This window comes from Urocitellus parryii, chromosome 2 (assembly GCF_045843805.1).
Source record: "Urocitellus parryii isolate mUroPar1 chromosome 2, mUroPar1.hap1, whole genome shotgun sequence".
Lineage (NCBI taxonomy): Eukaryota > Metazoa > Chordata > Mammalia > Rodentia > Sciuridae > Urocitellus > Urocitellus parryii.
The window spans coordinates 3,666,464-3,689,937 of record NC_135532.1 but is presented as its reverse complement, the minus strand read 5'-3'; the positions used below and the strand labels follow the sequence as shown (position 1 = coordinate 3,689,937).

The 23,474-nt window shown below is 47.0% G+C and overlaps 1 protein-coding gene across 1 annotated transcript in view; it reads left to right on the top strand.

Moving 5' to 3' along the window:
- Positions 1 to 23,474, top strand: part of Myo16 (myosin XVI) — a 394,733-nt gene that overhangs the window by 239,784 nt on the left and 131,475 nt on the right. The window contains exons 21-22 of the mRNA XM_026399873.2: positions 9,140 to 9,292; positions 10,228 to 10,428. Of these exons, the coding sequence (XP_026255658.2) occupies positions 9,140 to 9,292; positions 10,228 to 10,428 (354 nt within the window). The remainder of the gene's footprint in view (positions 1 to 9,139; positions 9,293 to 10,227; positions 10,429 to 23,474) is intronic.

Below are 23,474 nucleotides of genomic sequence, written 5' to 3'. Positions count from 1 at the left end.
CTGACTTATTCATTTCCCAGAGTTCCAAATTTTTATGGCTATGTAACGAATTTGCTGGGAAGTTACTGGCACAAATAAAGTGTATGATGCACACTAATTCTCTGGGTCAGGAATTTGAGCAGGGTGGAGGGAAATGCCGTCTCTGGTCCACAGGGTCCGAGGCCATAGCAGGACAACTTGTTTGCCCACTGTGTCTTCAGTCACAAACCCGAGGGTGACGCTGCTGGCTGTGCCTCAGTTCCCCTTCCCCTGGCCCTCTCCAGTGAGTCTCTGGGCATGGGCCTCTGCAGCAGCTGGTTTCTCTCAGTGTGTTGATGATCCCCACAGTGGACCCCCAGGGAAGAAAGCCACGTGGTGCTGTGTGCTTGTGCACAGCCTCACATCAGAAGCCATCCAATAGGAAGTCCTCTGCAGGTTGGAGCAATCACACGCTGCCAGGTCCAGTGGGGAAGCTCTGTTCTACTGGGCCTCGTGGGGAAGGCTTACATGAGCGTCCAAGCATGCATGATTCACGCAGCTCTAATCACAGTGTGTCTTCTGATAGCGATTAAGTATCGATGTAGATCTGTTTGCCTATTAACTGATAAACAGTAAAATGTTGTCCTGGTTATTCTAAATTGTTTCACATGAATTCCCAAACCAGCTGTGTGCGATTGTCCAGCCCTGCCCCAGGAACTTTCTGCACATGGCCTTGAATTTTCCAAAATCCATTCAGGATCTCTCCTAGCTGCTTATAACACATTCAAATAGAAATTTGGAAGAGGAAATTTATTTATTTTTACTGCATGGGAGGACCCTCATATAATGCCACTCAGATTTCTATAGAAAAATAAATAGTAATTAAATATCCAGATGATATCTGGAGTAATTTTGGATTCTGTGTTCCTAAATAATGTGGTTATAAGTCATCTTCTCATAGCCACTTTTGAGGAACTAAAAAAATGAGGGGAAAAATAAAGAGTTTTTAAGCATATAAAATGTATATTTTCTCAAAATCTCCATAAGATAAAATTTAGAGCTGAAGAAAATGAGTTTCAGGTAATTTAGGTAACTTGCAGATGTTCACATTGAACTCACATTGAACTGGGATCTGAACTCAGGTCTGGTATCTTGGGTTAAGTCCAGTGCCAAAGGTTCTTTGAAAGCATGATTTAAATTTTAATTATTAGAATATGTTTTCTAACCTTTAACTGCTTCCTTTTCATGAAAATATGTGCGTGTATATATATGTGTGTGTATATATATGTGTGTGTATGTGTATATATACGTATGTATATATACATACATATATGTATATATGTGTGTATACACATACACACACACACACACACACACACACACACACGTAGTAATTATCCAGATGATGTTTTTGATGTGACTCTGAGAATAATTTTGGATTCTGTGTTCCTAAATAATGTGGTTATAAGTCATCTTCTCATAGCAGTATATATACATATGTGTGTATGTATATGTATACATGCACATACATATACATATATGTATACATATAGTATATACACATACATGCATATAAATGTATTTCTCTTAGGACATACATTTTTTATTCTATTAAATATAAAATCAATAATTTTTGAGTACATTTAATGTTCCCTTAATCATCTTTTCCTAATGGGATTTCTAGAAAATCCACTTAACGTAGACAAGTTAGATTAAGAAAGTATCCCATCTTTCCTGTCTAGTGCCAGGATGGTTAAAAGGGAAAGATTGAAAATAGAAGGACTAGTGCATTTGACAAACGTATGGAATCCCTTCCTGGAAGAGGGGGTTGAACTCTTATGGATGACTCACTCAGGGCAAGCTCGGGGTGACCACTGTGACTGTCCTGGTAACTGTCCCAGGTACCAAGTGCACACAGCAGCAAAATGCTTTCATGTCATTTTCTGCTAATGATGGACAATGGCACAGTTTCTTGGGCTTCTCCTCTGAGTCATGCTCTTTTCCTGTCTGGCCCCTAACTCTTGCAGCAGCTCCCAGGATGTGGACAGATAACCCAAAGCCTGGACGGGCCAAGTGGGGATCTGCCAAGACTCACAGGGAGCCACCCAGCCCAGTGCTTTATGAGCTGTGCCGTTGCTGGCTAGTGCGTGGCTCTGAGCCGCACCTTTCATTCTGGCTGTGAGGATGACTGGAGAAAGGACAGTCATTTCAGGGAGAGTATATATTAATCGTTGTTTTAGGCCTATCTAATTTCTTTTTATAAAAAAAAAAAGTCATATTGATTAAGTTGATGGTTTATTGCCAAAAACAAAACAAAAAACAAATTTATTTTGCTTTGAAAAATGACAAGTGATATGATTTAGTGACTGAAGCTTTAAAATTACAGCATTTTCACCAAAAATCATATTTCCAACTCTTGGGCATGACCTCTATTTAAATGGAGAGGTATATTTTATGTGTGAGGTGCCCTCCAAGATAATTAAAATATTTTTCCTCTAATTTCTATTTTTCAATCTTGATCATAGCATTATTTATTATACAGAGTTTGGTAATAAATTCAACTGAATGGTTTGTTTTTGGCTGGCTTGTTTTGAAAACCGATCCATCAAACCCTAAATGTGGTGGTTTGAGGGTGGTGTTGTTTTGCTCAGCTCCTGTTAGTGGCAACAGAATCCCCAAGGCTGGGTAATTTATAAAGAACATGGCTCTGAGGCTGAGATCCCCACAGTCCAGGCACCGGCTGGTTGCTGTCTGGTGAGGGTCCTGTCTCCATTTCCAAGATGGCACCTTGGACCCTATACCCCCAGAGGGAAGGAGCTCTGTTTGGGTGAGGGAGGCAGAGGGAAACCCTCTCCTGAGACCAGGAGTTCACATCAGCAATGAGGCATGGGTCTATTCCTGGACGGAGCCCCCTGTGAACCAAGCACCCCCTAGAGGCCCCACACCCCAACACCTCCACACTGGGAATCAAATCTGCAACACTGGAACTTTGGGGAGCACGTTCAAACCACCATAATGGTGTCATCAAAATTTGCTGTTGAAACTGAATTCCCAGTGCCCCAGTATGAAGAGGTGTGGCCTTAGGTTAAGCCGTCAGGGCACAGCCCTCGTAACTGGGATTAGCAGGCATCCCACGAGAGTGCTGGGGGTGGCAGAGAGGACAGTCTTGCCCTTATTTCCTCCCACCACGTGAGGTCACAGGGATCCTTTACTTGCTTCCAGAAAATGCAGAGGGCACCATCTGAGAAGCAGCAGGCAGCCCTCTTCAGATGCCAATCTGCCAGAGATTGATCTTGGAATTCCCAGCCTCTCAGGAGAAGTCAATTTCTGAGGTTTATAAATTACCCGATGTGTGGTATTTTGTCATAGCACCCTGAACAGACCAACACAAAAAGTAGCGATTATTCATGTAAAAGGAAAAGAGAGCCATGAATCACACCTATCAAAATGTTGGATTTGTTTTATGAATTTATGTTGCTCTGAGTAACAGAATAACTGGAAGAAATGTAAAGAGTTGCTTAATCTGTATAAAAAATGTTTTTGTGTATGTGAAGTAATTCCCCTTTAAGTTTACTGAAATCTATTATATATACAAGGATTTAAAACCATCAAAGGGAATCCAGAGAAGGAAAGGAGGTTTGGTTCATTGAAGAAAGGGAAATTTCCCAAGAGAAGGAGAGTAGACTGGTGAAGAAGTCAAGTGACCAATGAACACACCCACGGGGGGCCAGGTCCCAGGAAGCAGGGCATGGCAGGGCCTGGGCTCGGCTCCCATTGTCCTGTGGGTCCCCCTGTGGGAGGCCACGGTGGGGGAGCAGCCCCACCCCACAGCCGCCTGCAGCCTTGTCTTCAGGTAAGGTCAGACGGGGGCAGAGGAGAAGGAGCTCTGCGACAGAGGAAATTTAAAGATGTAAAACCGTGGCCAACAAGAGAGCCGCTGCCCTTCCCCATGCACTGATGCCCGCCATTTATAGACAGTGCTTTGGGCTCAGGATGACGGGTTAATTAGGACAGCTCCTGGGACAGGGCATTCCTCACAGGAGCTGGAGGTTCACAGGGTTTGACTCACTAAAGGTCCAGAGAAGTCCTGCACGGAGCCCATTAACTTAGACTCCCTGTTTCCCCGGGAGGCTGCTGACTGTCCACTGTGTTTTAGACAATAGCTACTGACAGCTCCTATGGTGAGAGCTCTGCTGGACAACGTGGAATTCCTGAAATCTCACGCCATTCCTCTCTCTCCCACAACATGCACGTTAATATCATACATAATTTCCACATATCAAGATTAACTGATGAGCAAACTGGTTAATGGACCGTGGTATTCTCTGTCCCATCGTTTAGCTCAGTGTGTTCGATCATGTCTGCATAGCTAAAGCCACCTGAAAAGCTTTTAAAATATATCAATGCCTGGGCCCTCCTCCAATTTAATGGATTAGGGGTCAGGCCCAGACATCAGCCTTTTTACACAAGTTCCCCAGTTAATCCCAGAGTGCAGCTAGGACTGCAGATCCCTGTCTAACGCCTGCGGCTCTGCCTTCAGCCGGAGTCAGCTTTAATTAATCTTCCACTTTAATTCTGCGATGTATATGTCATGCTCTATTATATTTTTGCTTCGGATATATTTCACTGAGTAATAAAAATAAAGGGAGAACAGTTGGTGAAAATTTACTCAAGGAATTAAGTTTGTCATTGATACAAGTGACGGGCCATCTGGATACTCAGGGAACTTCTGCTACCAAAGAGAGTTTTCAAGGGGCGCGTGCTTTTTATTATTAAACCTGTTAGCGATGTGCATAATGTACAAGGCAGGCATTTTAATTAGACAAGGGTGCATGCTAATTGAGGAGCTCCTTGGTAATGGTTATCACTCATGAATACTTACACGTTCACCCACATTCGAGTCTGCTCTGAGGAGCACCTGGCCGTCCAGTGCAGCCCAAGCACAAGGCCCACGGGAAGAGCTGAGAAGCAAAAATAATGGTGGTTTTACTTTGAAGTCAGGGACTTGCTCAGTTACTGCTACCGATTTGTGCTTCTAAACACATAGACTAAGGTGCTGGCAAGTTCCTCCTGATTGTTGGCCTGTACCCACGTGTACTCATTGCCACACAGACAGTAGAGAAAGTGAACCACGCACTAGTGAGTTCTGGCCACCACTTTGGTCACCATTTGGTTGGTGAAATGCCTTTGTCCAGCTTTCCAGCAGGTAGCTGGCTTGGAATGCTGGCCCGTGTCCTTAACCCTTAGTGACATTTGCTGGCAGCTATGAAGTTCATGTCCCACATGGAAGTTCTTTATTTTAACTTTGAGTGCTTTGACCAACTTGCTAACCTGTTGGTAAAACACGTCGATGTGCACGTTACATGTTGAAGGATTTTGAAGAACCTCCTGCCTTGAACTGCTCATGTTCCCAGAGAGTGAGCTTCCCTCTCCCCTGCTACACACACAGACACAGGCCGAAGTCCAGCAGGTGCCACTGTAATGGGTACCAGAAGCTGCAAGTCAGCCGCCTGCAGGCTCCATTCTCTGCAGCAGGCTGGGATGTTCCCCGAGGGATTGTACCCGATTCTGTGAAGGTTTTCCTTTTCTTCAGAATACAATAAAACATTCAGGTGTCTTGTAAAAGTAACCCTGTGCCACCAAAATGAACGGCCACCTGGCACTGCGGCTAAAAACGTCACAAGTTCAAGGCAGCGGCTGGTGGTCTTGTGAATCACTCTGAGCAGAGTATGAAGCTCTGCCAAGGCACCCTTCATCAGGTGGGCCCTTGGCCACCCAGACAGCAATGCACGTCGCCTACTCCAGGCCCAGCGCTTGCTCCCTGATCAGCCTGGGTGCTAAGGCACCTTGTGCCCAGCACATGGCACAGCCCGGCTGCAGCCAGTGCCAAGGCAGAGGGCAGACATGGATTTTCTTAAAGGCCTCCGTATGTTGTTTGATCTCAGAAAACTTGAGGTGTTGCAGTTGTTTAGCTCACATCATTAAAGAGGATAATTTCCAGTGGTTTCATTCCAAGGGAGAAATTATTTATTTTTCATACATTTATGGTAAATATTTCACACCAAATTTTAAAGCACTTAATATCCCTTAGCAATAAAATTACTTCAGCATCAGAGAATTTTAACAAGCTTTTAAATTAAGGTAATGTATCACAATATCACATTTGAAGCAAAGTGAAATAATTTTGATCTTTTACAATAATTTTCAAAAAATTTTATTTTCATTTATAATTATTTTGTAATTATTTCATTTATAATTATTTTCATTTATATTAATTTAGCAGAGGGATACTAATGTGGATAATGTCTACATAATTTTATAGACTATGTTTTTTCTTTATGAAACCACCACTAGTGATTTATATTCCATAAGATAAGATAAATATGGAAACTGATCCAAAAATCTGCATCTGTTTGGTATCACTTCCTTCTGATGGAATCATACAAGGGAATTAATGTGCTAAATTGTATCAATTACAAGAAAGAAAACATTTTACCTGATACACTGAAACCCTGAATCCTCCCTCTGCCGGCTGTAGCTCCAAATCCACTGGTCTGTGTCCCTATTCGGACGTCTTTGCCTTCCCAGGAGATAAAGGTCCATGTCCTTGCCACTTGGCCAGCCTCTGCTTCTGTCACATGTTCTCCTCTGAAGCGGCTGTATTTTTATTTTATAAAATCAATCACCCATATTTTGCTTTAATGACATAAAGAATTTCCAGCTTTGAGTATATCCCAGGAAAACTAGTTTTCAAAGAGAAGGGAGGAAAAATGCTAGTTAATCACTGACACAACAAGATAGAAAATTCTCGAAGTGCCAGTGCCCATGGATGGGGTGTAGGGGAGAAGACAGTGGAAGCAGCAGGTGGTGGTGGGGTGTTCAAGTCTAAACAGACCCTCCTGAGTCCTTCTGGGGTTAAATGCCCGTAGGAGAGCAGCAATGTGGCGTGGTTCTTGGGTCTTGTGCTGTAGTGGATTGCATTCAGGAAACTCATTCAGTCTACAGAAATTCACTTAATGCTCAGTGTGCTGAAACTGTCTTATACCATGAAATCAGAGATGCAAGAAAAGCTGTAGTCCTGAAGCCATCACTGGAGCAGAGAAGGATTGTTGTATTACGTGGGTGTCAATGTAGGGCATTTAGGTCTTATTTTAACATAGTTACATCAATTAATATTTCATTTAGTGTATTTCTACTACACTGTCATTCTTTACCTATTATCTTAATAATGAAAACCGTTCCCCCGTCCATTCATATTTAAAATAACTCATGTCCGTCAGGTCCTAAGAACTCTCAAGCTCTGCTTCAGTTGGGGCTCCCCATGCGGTCCCTAGCATGACATCCCCCTGTGTCTGAAGATGCAGCTGCTGTCTGCACCCACACATTGAGTTCTGGTTCTGGCAAGAAGTGGAGAACAGAGCTTTAGAGCAGGTCAGCACAGTCTAGTGACACACTCTCTCAGCCTTTTGACCCACACTCTGGCTTCTGATAGGTTTGATCCTTGGGAAAGTTTTCCTCTGAGGCTTTTCATACCCCTAGATGACGGTGACCCCCTACCCTCTCCCACAGCTGAGACACTGCCCCCTTTCCATCTGTGCGCATGCGTTTCTCAATCATTAGCAGCCACACAGCAGGCACAGACAAGTGTACGGAGAATTAGACCCTCCTGGGGTCTGTCACCTGGGCGGGGGATCTGTCTGGCTAACTGGTCGCTGGGACATGGGGATTACTACCACAAGGGCTAGAGAGAGGATGTCTCCCACTAGGGCAGAATGTCCAGCAGGGACGTCGGGCTTCCAGGTCGTGTGATAACACCAGATCTGGGGGGCCTGGGGTACAGGGAGATGAGGACCCAGGGAGGTCTTTTCCGGGGAGTCTCTGTGACTGTTTCTTCCAGTCTTATGCTCTGTACGGAAGCTCTGGCATTTCTTCATATGGACCCAGGAGCTGTCGTGTCAAATACGATCCTAGATGTTGTTCCTTTCAGACTTCTCTTGAAATGTTTCTCAGCTGAGTGCCTCTTTATAAGCCACTCATCTTTAATTATTTATAGTGAGTTATTGACACTGGATGTTTCCACCTGGTCTTTGGACTTGATCTAGTGCAATGCCGCAGCAGCTCAGGGGACAAGTGGAGGAGCATGAGTGTCTGTGAGACCCATGAGCCCCCTAGGAATGGCTGTAGACAGAGCCTGGAGCCAGCGCCAGGGCTGTGTCCTGGAGTGCTCCGCAGAAGGGGCAGGAAGGGGGCCAGGAGCAGGTGGAGCCCGGAAGACTGCCCACCAGGGTCCAGGGAGACAGGAGCCAGCTCTCTCACACATCGCTAGGGGTCAAGAAAAATGGATACTGAGACGCAAATGCTGAATTTAAAAAGGCACACATCAGTAGTGACTTCCAGAAAAGAAATTTGTGAAACCGTGGGGACAGAAGATGTATTAGTTTCAAGAGAGGATGAGGGTAGAAGAATTGGAAATGTAAGAAGAAATACGCCTTTTGTGATTTTTTTTTTTTTGATACAAAAATAAGCAGAAAAGTGGGAAAGGGCCTGGAAGAAGTAAGATCTCATTTTGGTTAGAATTCAGTTTATTTTCTACTTTTAAAAATTAAAGGACTTTTTTTTTTCTTTAAAGAAATTTAAGACTTTGGAAACATTTGCTTCCTGGTGGGAATGTTCTGAGCAGGGGCAGCGGACAGCTGGAGGAGGAGTTTGTCAAGAACCCTGTCTTTCAGTGAAGCCTAGAGGCGTAGCTCTGGAGGAAACCCAGTTCACTGTCACGCGTCGCCAGCGCACAGGAAGTGAGGCACGCTGCAAATGCTCGCTCCCTGGCATCTCACGCCAGACCTGCCTGTGTCTTCGTTTGTTGGCGAGAGCCCAAAGATATTTTCCTTTTGGAACTATTTCTCAAGTGCTCATCTATGTTGGCGATTCCCCTTTATAAGTCAGTGCTGTAATTATGCTCCCTGTTTTTAACCTACTCCCTTTAAGTTGAGCAGTCAGGCAGAGGGTGCCAGAGGATACCTGTTGGCCCCGGGCTTCCCAGCCAGGCTGCAGGCTTCACCTCAACACACTAAGTGGTTGGAATGTCCCTGAGTCCATTTTTCAGCAGTCTGAAACTGAGTCATTGAGCGAGTGGGCTGCGGGATGCGTTATCTTGTGTATTGTTCTCTTCTTCCCACAATAGCTTTGTGTCAACATGACCAACGAGAAGATACACCACTACATCAATGAAGTGCTTTTCCTACAAGAGCAGACAGAATGTGTACAAGAGGGGGTTACCATGGAAACGGCATATTCTCCTGGTAACCAGGCTGGAGTTTTGGATTTCTTTTTCCAGGTATTCATATAATATAATTAGATACTTACCAGCATACAGGCATCTAAATGTACTGGAGACAGATTTTCCTTCAGAAGGCTTTGGATTTGAGCTATCTTTACATATGAGATTCTGCAATGTATTTATAATCTTTCAAAACCTACTGAGGAGCACAACGTGTCCTTTTCTGAAGGGGCATGTGAAAGAACACAGATTCATTGGAAGGACAAGAAATATCAGAACATTTTGATATAAAAGTGTTCGATATTTTGTACTTCCATGACTAAACTCTCAGCTGTAAAGAAGACAGTGCACAAAACCAGTTTTTCCACGACATAATGTCTGCGATTCTATGATTAATGACACAAGGACACAAATTTAACATAATTTTAAAATCTATCTCCCAAGTTTATAAGATTTAAATTTGGAACAATTGGCAGGACAGGTACATGTGCACCTGTCTGTACTCCACTAAAACCAGGAGTCTGAGGGCCTTGCAGGGGTGTGTCCCCAGCTTTGCCTGTCGACTTACAGGAAGAGCATGTCACTCGGTGTCTCTGTCCTATCAGTGAAAACCCGTCAGAGGAGCAGAGTTTCTGTCCCAGCAGGAAGACGTGACAGGGACTCATCCGCAGTCTCTCTCAGACACCTCAATGCCCCTTCACACAGGCCGTGCTCAGCTGTGTGCAGGGTGCAGCGTGCCCTTCCTACCTCCTCTCACTGAAGGTCGGTGTCCCCGTGACGTCACCCTGTCCCTTTTCCTAACTCTGCAGCACTCTCGTCCCTTCTAGCCCAATGTGAGGGCTGCTGACCTCAGAGCTCTGTGAGGGGTGGGGGCCCCCCGTGAGCCCAGGCAGAGGTGTGTTCAGGTAGAGGCTGAGTTCTCTTCCGAGGGTCTGGGAGAAGATGGAGGGAGGTGAGGTCTGATGGAAACCTCCCTCTCTTGCTGCTTTCAGAAGCCATCAGGATTGCTCTCCTTATTGGATGAAGAAAGCCAGGCGATTTGGTCCACAGAACCGAACCTTCCCAAAAGGCTACACAACCTCCTAGAATCATCGAACACAAATGCCGTGTACTCCCCCACGAAGGATGGGAACGGCAACGTGGCTCTCAAAGGCCAAGGTGCGGCGTTCACCGTCATGCACTATGCAGGAAGGGTAAGTGGACCACCGAGGGGCTGGTGACGGCCCTGTGGACCAGAGCCCAGGCCAAGCCCGTGGGCTCCTGCAGCACTTGGGCGCGTTGCTGGGTGGTGCTACTTTCCTAAGCTAGTTGTTTTCTGTCTGGTGAGGAGTTAACTTCTTCAGAACAGTGCAGGTGCTCCGCATGATGACCTGATCATGTCATTACACAAGGTCAGGAGCCCTGGGCTTGAAGAGCCTCCCCCGCGAACTCCAGGATATTCTCATAACGCAGACAGACTCTGGGCCTCTGAGCCTGCTCTTCCTGAATGCGCTTCCTAGCACTGAGGGGTTTTCCTGGGAGCCTGTTACCACTCCTGGTCCTGCAGCCAGCTCCTAAGGCAAGCTGCTCTCCCCAACCCCCTCCCTGGAGGACGTCCTTGGGCCTGGATCCTGCTCCTCCATCTAGACCAGCGTCAGGATGTCCCTGGCTGAGGGCATCTTGGCCCAGCCAGAGCTTTCTTTGCGAGACCTCCCCGAGGTCATTTTTCTAGTCCACTCCCAGTTGCCCTGCTCCCCGCCTTCACACTCCAGCTGAGGCCCCTCCTTGCCTTCCTAACAAGATCAGGTTCTCTCCATGTTTCACCATTTAAACCCACTCCCATTTATGCTCCATCGAGCTCCCATCTGCAGTTAATGTCTCCCTGCTTTGGGTTTGCAACCGTCTACCCGCAGGTGACACTGCCACTTACTACCACCTGGGTACTGCAGGGAGGACTCCCTAGTAACCCTGCAGCGTACCTCAGTCAAATCCACCGGTGATCACCGAGACTGCTGTTCACCAAAGGAGGAGCATCAGAGGGTACAAAATAGTCCTTGCATCAGAAAAGGGAAAGCCAATTAACAAACAAAAATGCGGATATGATTATGATCTTTTTAAAATTATGTATTCCCATGGAGAAGGAAGCAGTCATTTGGCCAAAAATGTAGAAATGTTTTCTAGAGGAGTTATGATATGACCCAGGCCTACTAGTGTTGGTTAACGCTCACTAATTATAAAGAGGGGGGCATTTCGGGAAGACATGGGATTGTGAAAGTGGGCGCCATTCATATTGCTTAGGACTCAGTGGCACAGGACAGAATCCACGGTAGCTGTTTTCTCTGTCTTCTTCACTGTAACTATTTAAGCAGAAAATAAATCAGCACAAGAAAACATGGTTGGGAGATTCTAAGTTGAACTTTCAGAAGTGCCCCTGGACTGGTGCAGTGGCCCCTGCCTGTATCCCAGAGGCTCCGGAGGCTGAGGCAGGAGGATCACAAGTTCAAAGCCAGCCTCAGCAATATAGCAAGGCCCTTAGCAACTGAGAGAGATTCTGCCTCTAAATAAAATATTAAAAGGGCTAGAAACATGTTGCCCAATGGTTAAGCACCCCTGTGTTTACTTCCCAATACCAAGGGAAAAAGAAAAGAGTCTCCCTAAACCACATCCCAGAACTGAGTCACCCAGGTGTGTGTCTCCAGGCAAACGGAGATGCTGCTGCTGTGGTTCCTGACTCAGTTACTGCTGTCATCCACTCATTTGAAACGCCCGTACCCTGGCACTCAACATTGAAGAAGCCAGTGACTAGCCTGTGTCTCCCCAGTGCAGAGCAAAGATGAGCCCCTGCACGTGGGTCACAGAGTGTGGCCTCCACCCATCTGCCTTCTAAACCTGGGCGATGGTGCTCAGTGGTTGAGGCTGAGGAGTGGTCAGCTCCCAGATGCAGAGGGTCCTGGGAAGGCAGCTCTCCTTCCAACCTCTGCAGTACAAGAAGGCGAGGCAGAGGGTGGGCACCATCGCTCCACATCCACCCACGTTGAAGGCTTAGGAAGGGGCAATATTCAATTTTTAGACCTTCAGAATCTAAGTGTTTCATGGAAATCTCCAGGTGATGCTGGGATAATAGAGGTTGTTTCTAGGAACATGCTTTCATGCTTGGAAACATGTTCTTGATTTTGTCCAGGAAGAACAGGGAAAAGGGAGAGAAAAATATTTAAAAAGAGAAATACATCAGAAACCCAGAGGAGCAGAGGCTAGCAAGCACACCTGGTGGCCAGCAGTGAGGCCACGGTGCCCTCTCCGAGAGGCCTCGGAAGTCCCTTCAAGGGGCCCGTGGGTGTGGAAAGGACATTGATGGAAGATCTTCTATCTGTGTCCCTGGAGAGCTACTAACACTCTCTTCTCTTTGAGAGACTTAGGCTTTGCAAGTCCTTGATAAAGATAGTAATCTTGTAACCTTACATTCAGATTTTCGATCTATACTTTTCTATGTTAACCATTTATTGAATTTGTATCAATTAGGTAAAATTCTTAATAATATTTAATGATTTCAGAGAAATTCTTTGCCTAAAAGTTTTATGGCAGCTGGGGTAAGTAGGTACATTCTTGACCCACCTTGTAAGCCTGCTTTGTGTATTGGACATGTACTAGATGTTCAATGAATGTTAATTGTGTTAAAATGAGTGAAAATGTGGTTTTAAGCCAGAGCTTTTTGATTAATGTTTAATTTCAAAAATTATTCTGGGTACACTAAATTTTAATTCCAATTATTTTTGGAAGAATTGGTGAGAAACTATCATTTAGTAGTTTAAATTAATAGAATTATTTTAGCAAGTTCTGCTAGGAATGAGGTACAATAGGAACAACAATTGATTTGTTGTTTCTGAGCCAAAGCTCCCCCAGAATCATGAAATTTCCTTTAAAAGTACCTTTATCTTTAAGCAAGTTTTCCATAGTTGAGGCCAAATTTGTGGTGTTGTAAAAATCTTTCCTTTCAGTGAGATGAACTAATGAGCCTGAGCCAAGGGACTCCCTAAGGACTCATTCACAGGTTACTGTATAGATTTTATAATTTGTGGCAATATGTCAAGCCATATGCCATTTGAGTGATCAAAAAGCCCCATACTCTTCAATTTTGAGATGTTGCATTAAAAAAAAAAAGCTAACTGCTTATTCTGCATCTCTTATAAATCAAGAGATGCAAAAAAAGTAAATTGACTTAAAAATCAACATGCAGCCTCTATTTTGGACAGTGGGCAGAACACTCCTGAATAATCTTTGACAATAAAGTCAGTCCCCGGGGCAGCTCTCCAGTCCCCTCGGCTCTGGAGTTTCTCTCCAGCCTCTTGTCTGGCCAGATGGGTGGGTGGAATGGAGCCCCAGCACCACCTGCTCCTCCCCAGGGTTCGCCTGGCCCTCTTAGTGAACACCTCCTGCACCTCCTAGCGAGACCTGGCTACAGCCAGTGTTGCTGCTGACATCCAGCCCCACCTGGGTGCTCTCACCTGTCCCGAGCTCTGCCCAGGAGATCCTGCAAGCTTCTGAGGCTCTTTTGAGCAGAGGCTCAGAGGTCCTTTTAGAAATGTTTAAGCAACATTATTTGAATTACAGTTGAAGATCTTTCCTAAATACATTTGAATTTTTCATTACTCATAGGAGCATGGTGTATTTTCCAATCTCCATTACAGAAATATTTTAAAGTAAATGGGGGAGATGCTGTGCATGAAATATTAACCAGGTCTCGTTAATGAGCATGGATTTGAATTAAAGAAGGCTGGTGGGGCTTGGGGGTTTGTTTGCTTGGTTGGTTGCTTGGATGATTATTTGTGTTAGCAAACTTTAAATCATATATGGGATTACCTGTTTTAAGGGTGACTCTTAAGCTGTTGATTTAAATGACAGATAAGCATTAAATCCTAAAAGTATGTCTAATTTTATTGGCTATTAAAATTAAGACTGTTGAAGGGAAGAAGAATTATAGCTTGACAAAGACATTGGCTCTTAGGAGAGTTGAATTTCCATTAAGGTGATTCTAAAATAACTCCAGTAGGAAATAGTATTTTAAAGTTCCTAAATTTTGATGTGAAAAAGTGAGTGGATTAGGAGATAGCAAAGTGACCCGAAATAATAAAAATCAAATTAATGAAAATGTAAATTCAAAATTAATAGTTATGTATTATCTGCACTTGCATATACGACCCTTGCTTCTTGTCTGCTCATACATCTTTATCTGGAAGTTATTAAAATCTATTTTAGGATATAGTTGTTCCTATCGGGGCTCAAATAAATGTCCCACTGTGATTGGCCTGGGTGATTTACAGATATCAAGTTATTGCTGTTCTTCTAGCTTAAGACGATGGGTCTGTATTCCAGGTCCATCGCTCTCCAGACAGTTATGTATTGTAAAGGTTGAATGGTGCAAACCCGCTTCCTGAAGATATTCCAGGCTGTCATCCATGAAGTCTGTGACTGTGACCATGTTGGAAGGGAGGTCTCTATATATGTCATCAAGGATCTAAAGAGAGGGTTGCCCTCAATCACGTGGAAGGCTCTACATCCAGCGGGATGTGTCCAGAGGGGAGGGTGAGGGAGAAAGTCACCTGATGGTTGGAGGCAGAGATGGGAGCAGTGCAGCCGCCCCCAGGGGAGCACCTGGGTCCCCAGCAGGAGGAGGTAGAAGGATCCGCCCCGAGGCCTCCAGGAGCTCAGGCCTGCAGAACCAGGAGAGAATGCATTTCTCTTGTCACCCAATTTGTGGTCATTTCTTGCAGTGGTCTTAGTGAACAAATGAAGTCTTCCTCTGATTATGGAAGTGAGCGATTTAAGCTTGGAACATTGTAGGGTTTCTTTTTACATCATTTGATTCATTTCAAGTGACTCCTGCCTGTCTCCTTAGGTTTTTGCTCCTGTGCTTTTTCTCACCTGGAAGTCTCATGGCCCAGTCATTCCAAATCTTGTCCATCCTCCCAAAGATCAAGTTCTTGGCTAATCTAGACTTCACTGATTTCTCCCTGACCTCATCAGTGATGATGCCCGATAGCCTTGTGCCATTTTACAATTTAAAAGTACTTCTGAAACGTTTTTTATCTCATCCTTGTGTATGAACATCTCCACCTCAGTTTCCCTGCAGTCAACTCTGGTGCCTTCAGTGACACCCCTGCAGACTGAAAGCTCCATTCTAGTCTCCTCTGCCGACACAACACCACCAGCAGCTGAGGGCTTGAAGAATGGCAGTGTGTGGTCTCAGGGCTGGAGGAGAGAGTCCAGACTCCAGGGTCAGCTGCAGGGCTTCCTTCTGGGGACTCGGAGGGAGGCATTCTCCAGGTCTTGTCCTGGCCAACCCCACTCGAGGTGTGCCCCGTCACAGGGCCTGCCCCTCTGTGTGTCCTCTCTTTTTGTAAGAATTTAGGCCCATCCTAACCCAATATGCTCTCCTGAGGGTTGACTGACTACATCAGCAAAGACCCTTTTGCCAAAAAATAGGTCCTGTTCTGTGGTTCTGGATGGACAAGAGCTTGGGGACATCACTTAATCTGAGACAGGTCAGTAGGTGACAGCACGCTGGCTCATTCCTCAAGTACCCTGTTTTTCTCTCCTAACAACATAGTGGGCCATGTTCTTAAAGTCCCGCTGTCTTACTCATAGAGTATGTGTGGTCCAGTGAAGAGAAGAGGCTCCCCCGACCCCAGGCCCCAGGCTGGGTTTCAGTTTCAGCTTTTCTGATGTGTGACTGAGAAGGACAGGACCTTCTGTTGCTGCATCCATGAAATTTACAATGAAAGAAAGTAAGATGATGACTCTCATAAGCTTATTCTGAAAGTTCACTGCTGAGCTAGCAATAGATGCAGGGTGATTATTTTTAAACATGGCTTCAAATAAGCAAGTCATCTCCCCATCAGCGTTGAAAGTCTTCAGGGCAGGAATGGCACAGTGTTCAGCAAGACCTGGAACTCATCAGTCAGCAAACAGCCCCAAGACCAGAAAACCTGTGAGGGATCATCTGCTCAGCTGTCGTCTTTTCAGATGAGTGTTGGTGGGCCCATTGGCTTACTAAGTAGGTGGCAGGACATCCTGGGTTTGGTCTCAAAAATCAGTTGACTCTTAGCAATGTGCCCACGTGACGACAAGGAGTATTTTATAAATCATATTATAAGTCCCTGTTCTTGTGTACCCCAGTGTAACCAGTTTCACTGAAGTAGACGGCAGGACAGGGTGGCAGGACAGCTGTCACACTCCAGTCCCAGTGTGGTGTTCCCTTGCTTCTCTATCACACTGCAGAGACTGCTGTGAGAGCTAAGAGCAGAAAATTTAGATACTGCCCTGTGGACACTCTAGCACTGGGCTAAAGGAGAACACCCCTGGACGTGTGTTTTAATTTCCGTTAATGTGTCAGTCTGGTTTTCATTGAATCATATGGGCTACTTTTTGATGAGTAAGTCTACCCAGATCAAAAACAATTTTTTAAAAATGATATTCTTCACCATTTCGTTTCAAGACTAATATTTTAATTGAGCATACAGGGGTGTCAGATTTGACTGCACATTTAAAGATCCTTTCAATGTTGTTTCTCACAAGAAAATTAAAACCTTCTCCATAATTTCATATACATATTCTGCCTTTGTGATTTTATGATGAAATAAAAATTCACAGCCCCTGGATCCAGCACACTGGCAGATGTGTCTCTGTGGGTGGATTTTGATGGTGCTCCTCCGGCTTCCTTCTCTGCCCCTAAGCCACACCCTACAGATCACGTTGGCTTCCTGGACAGGATTGTTCAGGCCACTCCTCTCCAGAGGCCTTTGTGGGGATTCAGTTCCTAAATCACTGCTGATAGCAATGACGCAGGACAAGAATGTTACTGACCTGGAGCCTGTCTATGAAACACCTGGACTTTTTCCCTTCTCCTGGAGAGGGATGCGCCCATCTTTGGAGGAGCTGGGCTTGGGAATCATCTGTAGTTAGAGGTATGCTATGGCTCAGAGCACTGTCAAGTCAGATCTTCATCTCCGGCACGTTATTATACCCAAGAAGGTTCCGGGTCACACGTGACATGGACCTCTGTGCCCTTCAACATATTGACAGAGAAAGAGTGCAGGGAACATCATGGCTCCTCCGTCTCCTGACTCCACCTGTGTTGGTCACACCATTGATAGCTGGCTTTTACTCCCTGGAGATTTGTGGGAGACACAATGTACCCAAGAAGACTCTGAGAGCAAACCTTTAAATCAAAAGACAAAGCGGACAGACCAATCGATGGGGCAGCTTCCATTTATTTCTCTTCTCTCCAGGCAGAATCCCCAGACAGAACAATCAAATCTGTCTGGTCTCAGCCAAACTGATACTATTAAAGGTTATTTGACAAAGATATTTTGACCTGCACAGAAAGGGCTTGATTTACATCTGCAGCTGTTCACCTCTTGGGCAGACGTTCTGAAAAATAAAAACTAGCTCCACAGGGCTCCTGATGCTCCATTACTGATGCCACTTTGACCTTTGGCAGCTTGTCTGGGGACCAGGATCAGCATTTTCTTTCTGCTGGGGCAGGAAGGAGAGTAGGGATCTCAGGGAGAATCCCCCTGTCCCTGCAGAGCTGGAACACACCCCCCAACTGTCAGGGCTGACAGAAAGCTGTCGACGTGGAGTATTAGATTTCCTAGAGCATTGCCGTTTTATTGTGGGTTGGTTAGTATTTCATTCCTTAAAAGGAATGTATGAAGCATATTTATGAATTTCAACTGTGTCAAGTTCAAGGTAATGTCCAAATTCCTAGGTGTCCAGATAGGGACTCCTGACCAGCTTGCTGGGTGCTCCTGGTATTCACCTTCTCTGTTAATTAGTATCTGTCGACTGACAGGGCCCAGAAGGAAACGTGCAACACCAGTGGACAGACTCTCTTCATTTTTCAGCCTCTGCTCCTAAGTGTTGGCAGTGGATAGAGCTGATTCACCACTCTACAAGGAACGGAGACCCTTTTCATCAAGCCTTGGGTGGGATGTGGAAGCCAGGCATGAAAAATACTTGGACACGTTGTATTTGCTGCAAATGATCATTTATTTATTTTGCTAAAACCAATCTTCACATATATTCTGACGTGATATATTGAATTCACGAGTATATTTCAAAAAGTTTGCATTTTTATCATCTGTTAATCCTAGCCACTTCTTCTCTGAGGATTATGTTTTGCGGCATGTAAATAACATGATGCAGGAAGGGATTATAAATACGAGGGATGTGTGAATTTACTTCTGTTCCATAAATATTGATGATCTCGTGTGGGAAGCAGATGGACCCCTGGTTCAGTGGGGTAGGCAAGGCAGCCACCAGCTCTCCAGCTCCTGGTGGGCTTCAGACCCCTCCCCCTAGCTTCTCCCAGGCTCTCTCTTCTCACTTCAGAGAGGAAAACACGTAAAAGGGGTGGGGGGAGATGTTGGCATATTTTCCTACAATTTGCCAGTTGAGCAACCCTAACCTGAAGACCCCAATCCAGAATGCTCCAGAGTCCAAATCTCTTGGAGAGCCACATCTGTACTCAAAATCTTTTCTTGAAGTTGGGAGCTTTGCGGATTTCAGGTTTTCAGGGCGCCCTGGCCTGTAATGGCCAGACACAGGTGCCTCTCCTTCCTGTTCCTCTCTCCAGGGCAGGTGCTGCGCTTCTCACCCGGGGCCCAGCTCGCATCCCAGCGCTGCTCTTGCTCTCTCTCCTCTCTCGCTCCTGGTGGAGGGAGCTCGGACGGTCCTCAGGAGGGAAGGCTTAACAGCCCTGCTTCCGCCCTGCTTCCTTCCATGTGTCCGGAAACACGGCTGGAAATTAAACGTGACTCTTGTGTTTGGCTCGCTGGCAGCAGGTCTGAATCAGTGGCACGAGAGGGGGCTTCCCGAGTGGCTCATGGCCTCTGTGTTAAGCATTTCTGTCTCTGTGTCGGCTTCTCTGGGGAGAAGAATACACCGTGCTTCCTCTCTCCACAGTCAGCTCTCCCAGAGTTTCAGCCTTTTGTTCTTCATGTACCTGGGAGATGAACAGGTGCAGCACAGAGGATGTGCCACGTTTTAATTTTGGTTTTGGCTTGTCCTGGTTTTCGAAATGTGATGAGCCAGGGTAGTCCTTTCCCTGCAACTGGACAGACTCCTGGGCAGCTTCAGGGATGCGCCTGGCCTCTCCCGGAGAGAGACTTCTTTCTTTGCTTTGCTTGGCACTCACAGACTCAACTCCGAGATTGAGAATTCTAGAACCCCATAATAAATAATTAAAACAAAATAATTAAACAGAACAAACAACAAAAACCAGTTGACAGTCCCCACGCAGGCAGTCTCTTGCTCTCCACAGTACGCTTCCTCTCCTGCAGGCCGGCATGGGGAGGTAGGGGCTGGCCTGTCCTGTACCATCCCAGAGTGTCCGACTCACCGAGCCTCCAGATAGACAAGGCTGACTCTCCAGGGGTGCTGTACCTGCCGGGTGCCCAGGCTCTGCTGGGACCTCGGTGGTCCTTCCCAGGATGTGGGTGAGGCTCTTTCCTGGGCTGGATGCTCCCCTCCTGGTGGATCTAGGTCCCTGGCCTTCATCCACACAGGCCCTCCCACTGGACTCCATCATTCCCAGCCTCCCCGTGTCCCTCAGCAGGAGTCAACAGGGCTCTGCTTTGTGGACAATAGGAGGCATTTCCACGTCCTTTGTCTTCATCGGGAACAGACTCTGTTCTCTCATAGCTGACCCAGGACCTCTGATGCACCACAGCAGGCTGCCCACTCCTACAGCACCCTCTCGTGCCTGTGCACAGTATTTCCAGAACTAGAGGACAGGCCAAGGGTCCCCAAAGGCTGCCCTCCCTTGACCCGGAGGATGGGGGCAGAAAATACAAAGGTGCTTGTGGCCAGCGTTTTTAACTGAGGCACGGTTTTGGCAGGTCTTTGTGGGTACATTGTGGCAGTTGGACCATGTGTGCAGGTGGTGGTCATCGGATAAAAGGCACTTCCATCTCTTCAAACATCAGTCATTTTCGTGTGCTGGGAATCCTGCTCTTCTGGTTGTTTTGAATACACTATGGATTGTCTAACCAACCATTACCCAATAGTGCTCCAGAAACCCGGAGCTGTTCCCTCCTCACTGAACTGTACCAATGTCACCTACCCCTTTTCTGTCCCAGTCTTTAATTACCACTATTCCTTTTCTATGAGGTCACTACCTTTTATTTTTCACAAATGAGTAAGGACATTTGGGATTTGTCTGGCTTATTTCTCTTAACCTAATGACCTCTAGTTCTATCCAGGTTGCTGCCAGTCACCTGATTCCATTCTTTTTATGAGGGAATAATGTCCCATTGTATGCACACTTCATTCATGCACTGATGGGCATCTAGCTAGGTTGATTCCATATTTTAGGAAGTATGAACAATATTCAATAAAGTCGGGAGTGCCATCATCTTTGGGGGTAATTATTTTACCTCCTGTTGATCTACACCCAGAAGAGGGACTGCTGGGCCAGGTGGTAGCTCTTTCTTTAATTTATGAGGACTCTGCACTCTGTTTCCATCATAGCTGTGTTGATGTACACCCCTCCTCCAGGTGTGAGGACTCTCTCTCCTGGGCTGATGTACACCTCTCCTCCAGGTGTGAGGACTGTCCTCTCCTGGGCTGATGTACGCCCCTCCTCCAGGTGTGAGGACTCTCCTCTCCTGGGCTGATGTACACCCCTCCTCCAGGTGTGAGGACTCTCCTCTCCTAGGCTGATGTACACCCCTCCTCCAGGTGTGAGGACTCTCCTCTCCTGGGCTGATGTACACCCCTCCTCCAGGTGTGAGGACTGTCCTCTCCTGGGATGATGTACACCCCTCCTCCAAGTGTGAGGACTGTCCTCTCCTGGGCTGATGTACACCCCTCCTCCAGGTATGAGGACTGTCCTCTCCTGGGCTGATGTACACCCCTCCTCCAGGTGTGAGGACTGTCCTCTCCTGGGCTGATGTACACCCCTCCTCCAAGTGTGAGGACTGTCCTCTCCTGGGCTGATGTACACCCCTCCTCCAGGTGTGAGGACTGTCCCCTCCTGGGCTGATGTACACCCCTCCTCCAGGTGTGAGGACTGTCCTCTCCTGGGCTGATGTACACCCCTCCTCCAGGTGTGAGGACTGTCCTCTCCTGGGCTGATGTACACCCCTCCTCCAGGTGTGAGGACTGTCCTCTCCTGGGCTGATGTACACCCCTCCTCCAGGTGTGAGGACTGTCCCCTCCTGGGCTGATGTACACCCCTCCTCCAGGTGTGAGAACTCTTCTCTCCTGGGCTGATGTACACCCCTCCTCCAGGTGTGAGGACTGTCCTCTCCTGGGATGATGTACACCCCTCCTCCAGGTGTGAGGACTGTCTCCTCTTGGGCTGATGTACACCCCTCCTCCAGGTGTGAGGACTGTCCTCTCCTGGGCTGATGTACACCCCTCCTCCAGGTGTGAGGACTGTCCCCTCCTGGGCTGATGTACACCCCTCCTCCAGGTGTGAGAACTCTTCTCTCCTGGGCTGATGTACACCCCTCCTCCAGGTGTGAGGACTGTCCCCTCCTGGGCTGATGTACACCCCTCCTCCAGGTGTGAGGACTCTCCTCTCCTGGGCTGATGTACACCCCTCCTCCAGGTGTGAGGACTCTCCTCTCCTGGGCTGATGTACACCCCTCCTCCAGGTGTGAGGACTGTCCCCTCCTGGGCTGATGTACACCCCTCCTCCAGGTGTGAGGACTCTCCTGGGCTGATGCACACCCCTCCTCCAGGTGTGAGGACTCTCCCCTCCTGGGCTGATGTACACCCCTCCTCCAGGTGTGAGGACTGTCCTCTCCTGGGCTGATGTACACCCCTCCTCCAGGTGTGAGGAATCTCCTCTCCTGGGCTGATGTACACCCCTCCTCCAGGTGTGAGGAATCTCCTCTCCTGGGCTGATGTACACCTCTCCTCCAGGTGTGAGGACTGTCCTCTCCTGGGCTGATGTACACCCCTCCTCCAGGTGTGAGGACTCTCCCCTCCTGGGCTGATATATACCCCTCCTCCAGGTGTGAGGACTCTCCTCTCCTGGGCTGATGTACACCCCTCCTCCAGGTGTGAGGACTCTCCTGGGCTGATGTACACCCCTCCTCCAGGTGTGAGGAATCTCCTCTCCTGGGCTGATATATACCCCTCCTCCAGGTGTGAGGACTGTCCTCTCCTGGGCTGATGTACACCCCTCCTCCAGGTGTGAGGACTTACCTCTCCTGGGCTGATGTACACCCCTCCTCCAGGTGTGAGGACTCTCCTCTCCTGGGCTGATGTACACCCCTCCTCCAGGTGTGAGGACTTACCTCTCCTGGGCTGATGTACACCCCTCCTCCTGGTTTGTGAGGGTTTCCCATTCTCCATAAACTTGATGTCCCTTGTTACTTCATCTTTTTTGATTACAAACCTGAGGTGAGATGCTTCTCTTTGAAGTTTTGATTTACATTTCCCCACAGTATGAGATTGTTTTTTTTTCCCCCATGGACTTTTTGATGATGGCCATATTTGGACAGCATTTAAGCAATAAAGCAGTCACTATGTGTATTCAGATTGGGCACAAGATTAAGAGATCAACAGATGGATGGCTTTGTACACAGATGCATCCATTATGCACACTATGGGTAGAAGGGCACACACACAGGCACACTTGTAGATCCTGAACGTAACTTACCCACGCTGTGGTCTGGTATGGAACCCTGAGATGCCTGAACTGTCACCAGGGGTGGCTTTGTTAGAGGTTCTTGAGCTCTTGGCACTTCAACTGCGTGGAAGTGCAGCTGTTCATATCAGAAGCAGTTTAGTTGTGTAGTCATGTAATTAGCCATGTGGTCTGACCTCTACATATTGCTTTATAAGGTAGGGATGTAGACGATAGAAAATGACCTAATTCAAATTCAGTGGTTTGTGTGTGCATTATGGGTAGTCTCCGGCCAAGCAGCAACAGGGGACGTGCAGGAGGCATATAGAGCCTCAGGAGTGGCCCTCAGGAGTGAACCCCCAGGGTCTGCTGACACCCGACCCTGCTTTTGCCCCTCCAAAGTGTCTGCTGTCCTGAGTCCGGCCTGAAGGACCAGGGCGTGTGCCTCTTGTGTACTTCTAGCCCATGCCCCCTGTTCTTTCCTTTCTTTCTTCTTGTCCCACCCTGTGATGGTGTGCCCTGCCCAGCGTGCTGGAACCTGCTCTGCTCTGGCCATGTGCTCCCTGTGGGACATGGCTCTTCCTTCCCAGTCAGTTCTCCTGCCATGAGCCCCCCTTACCA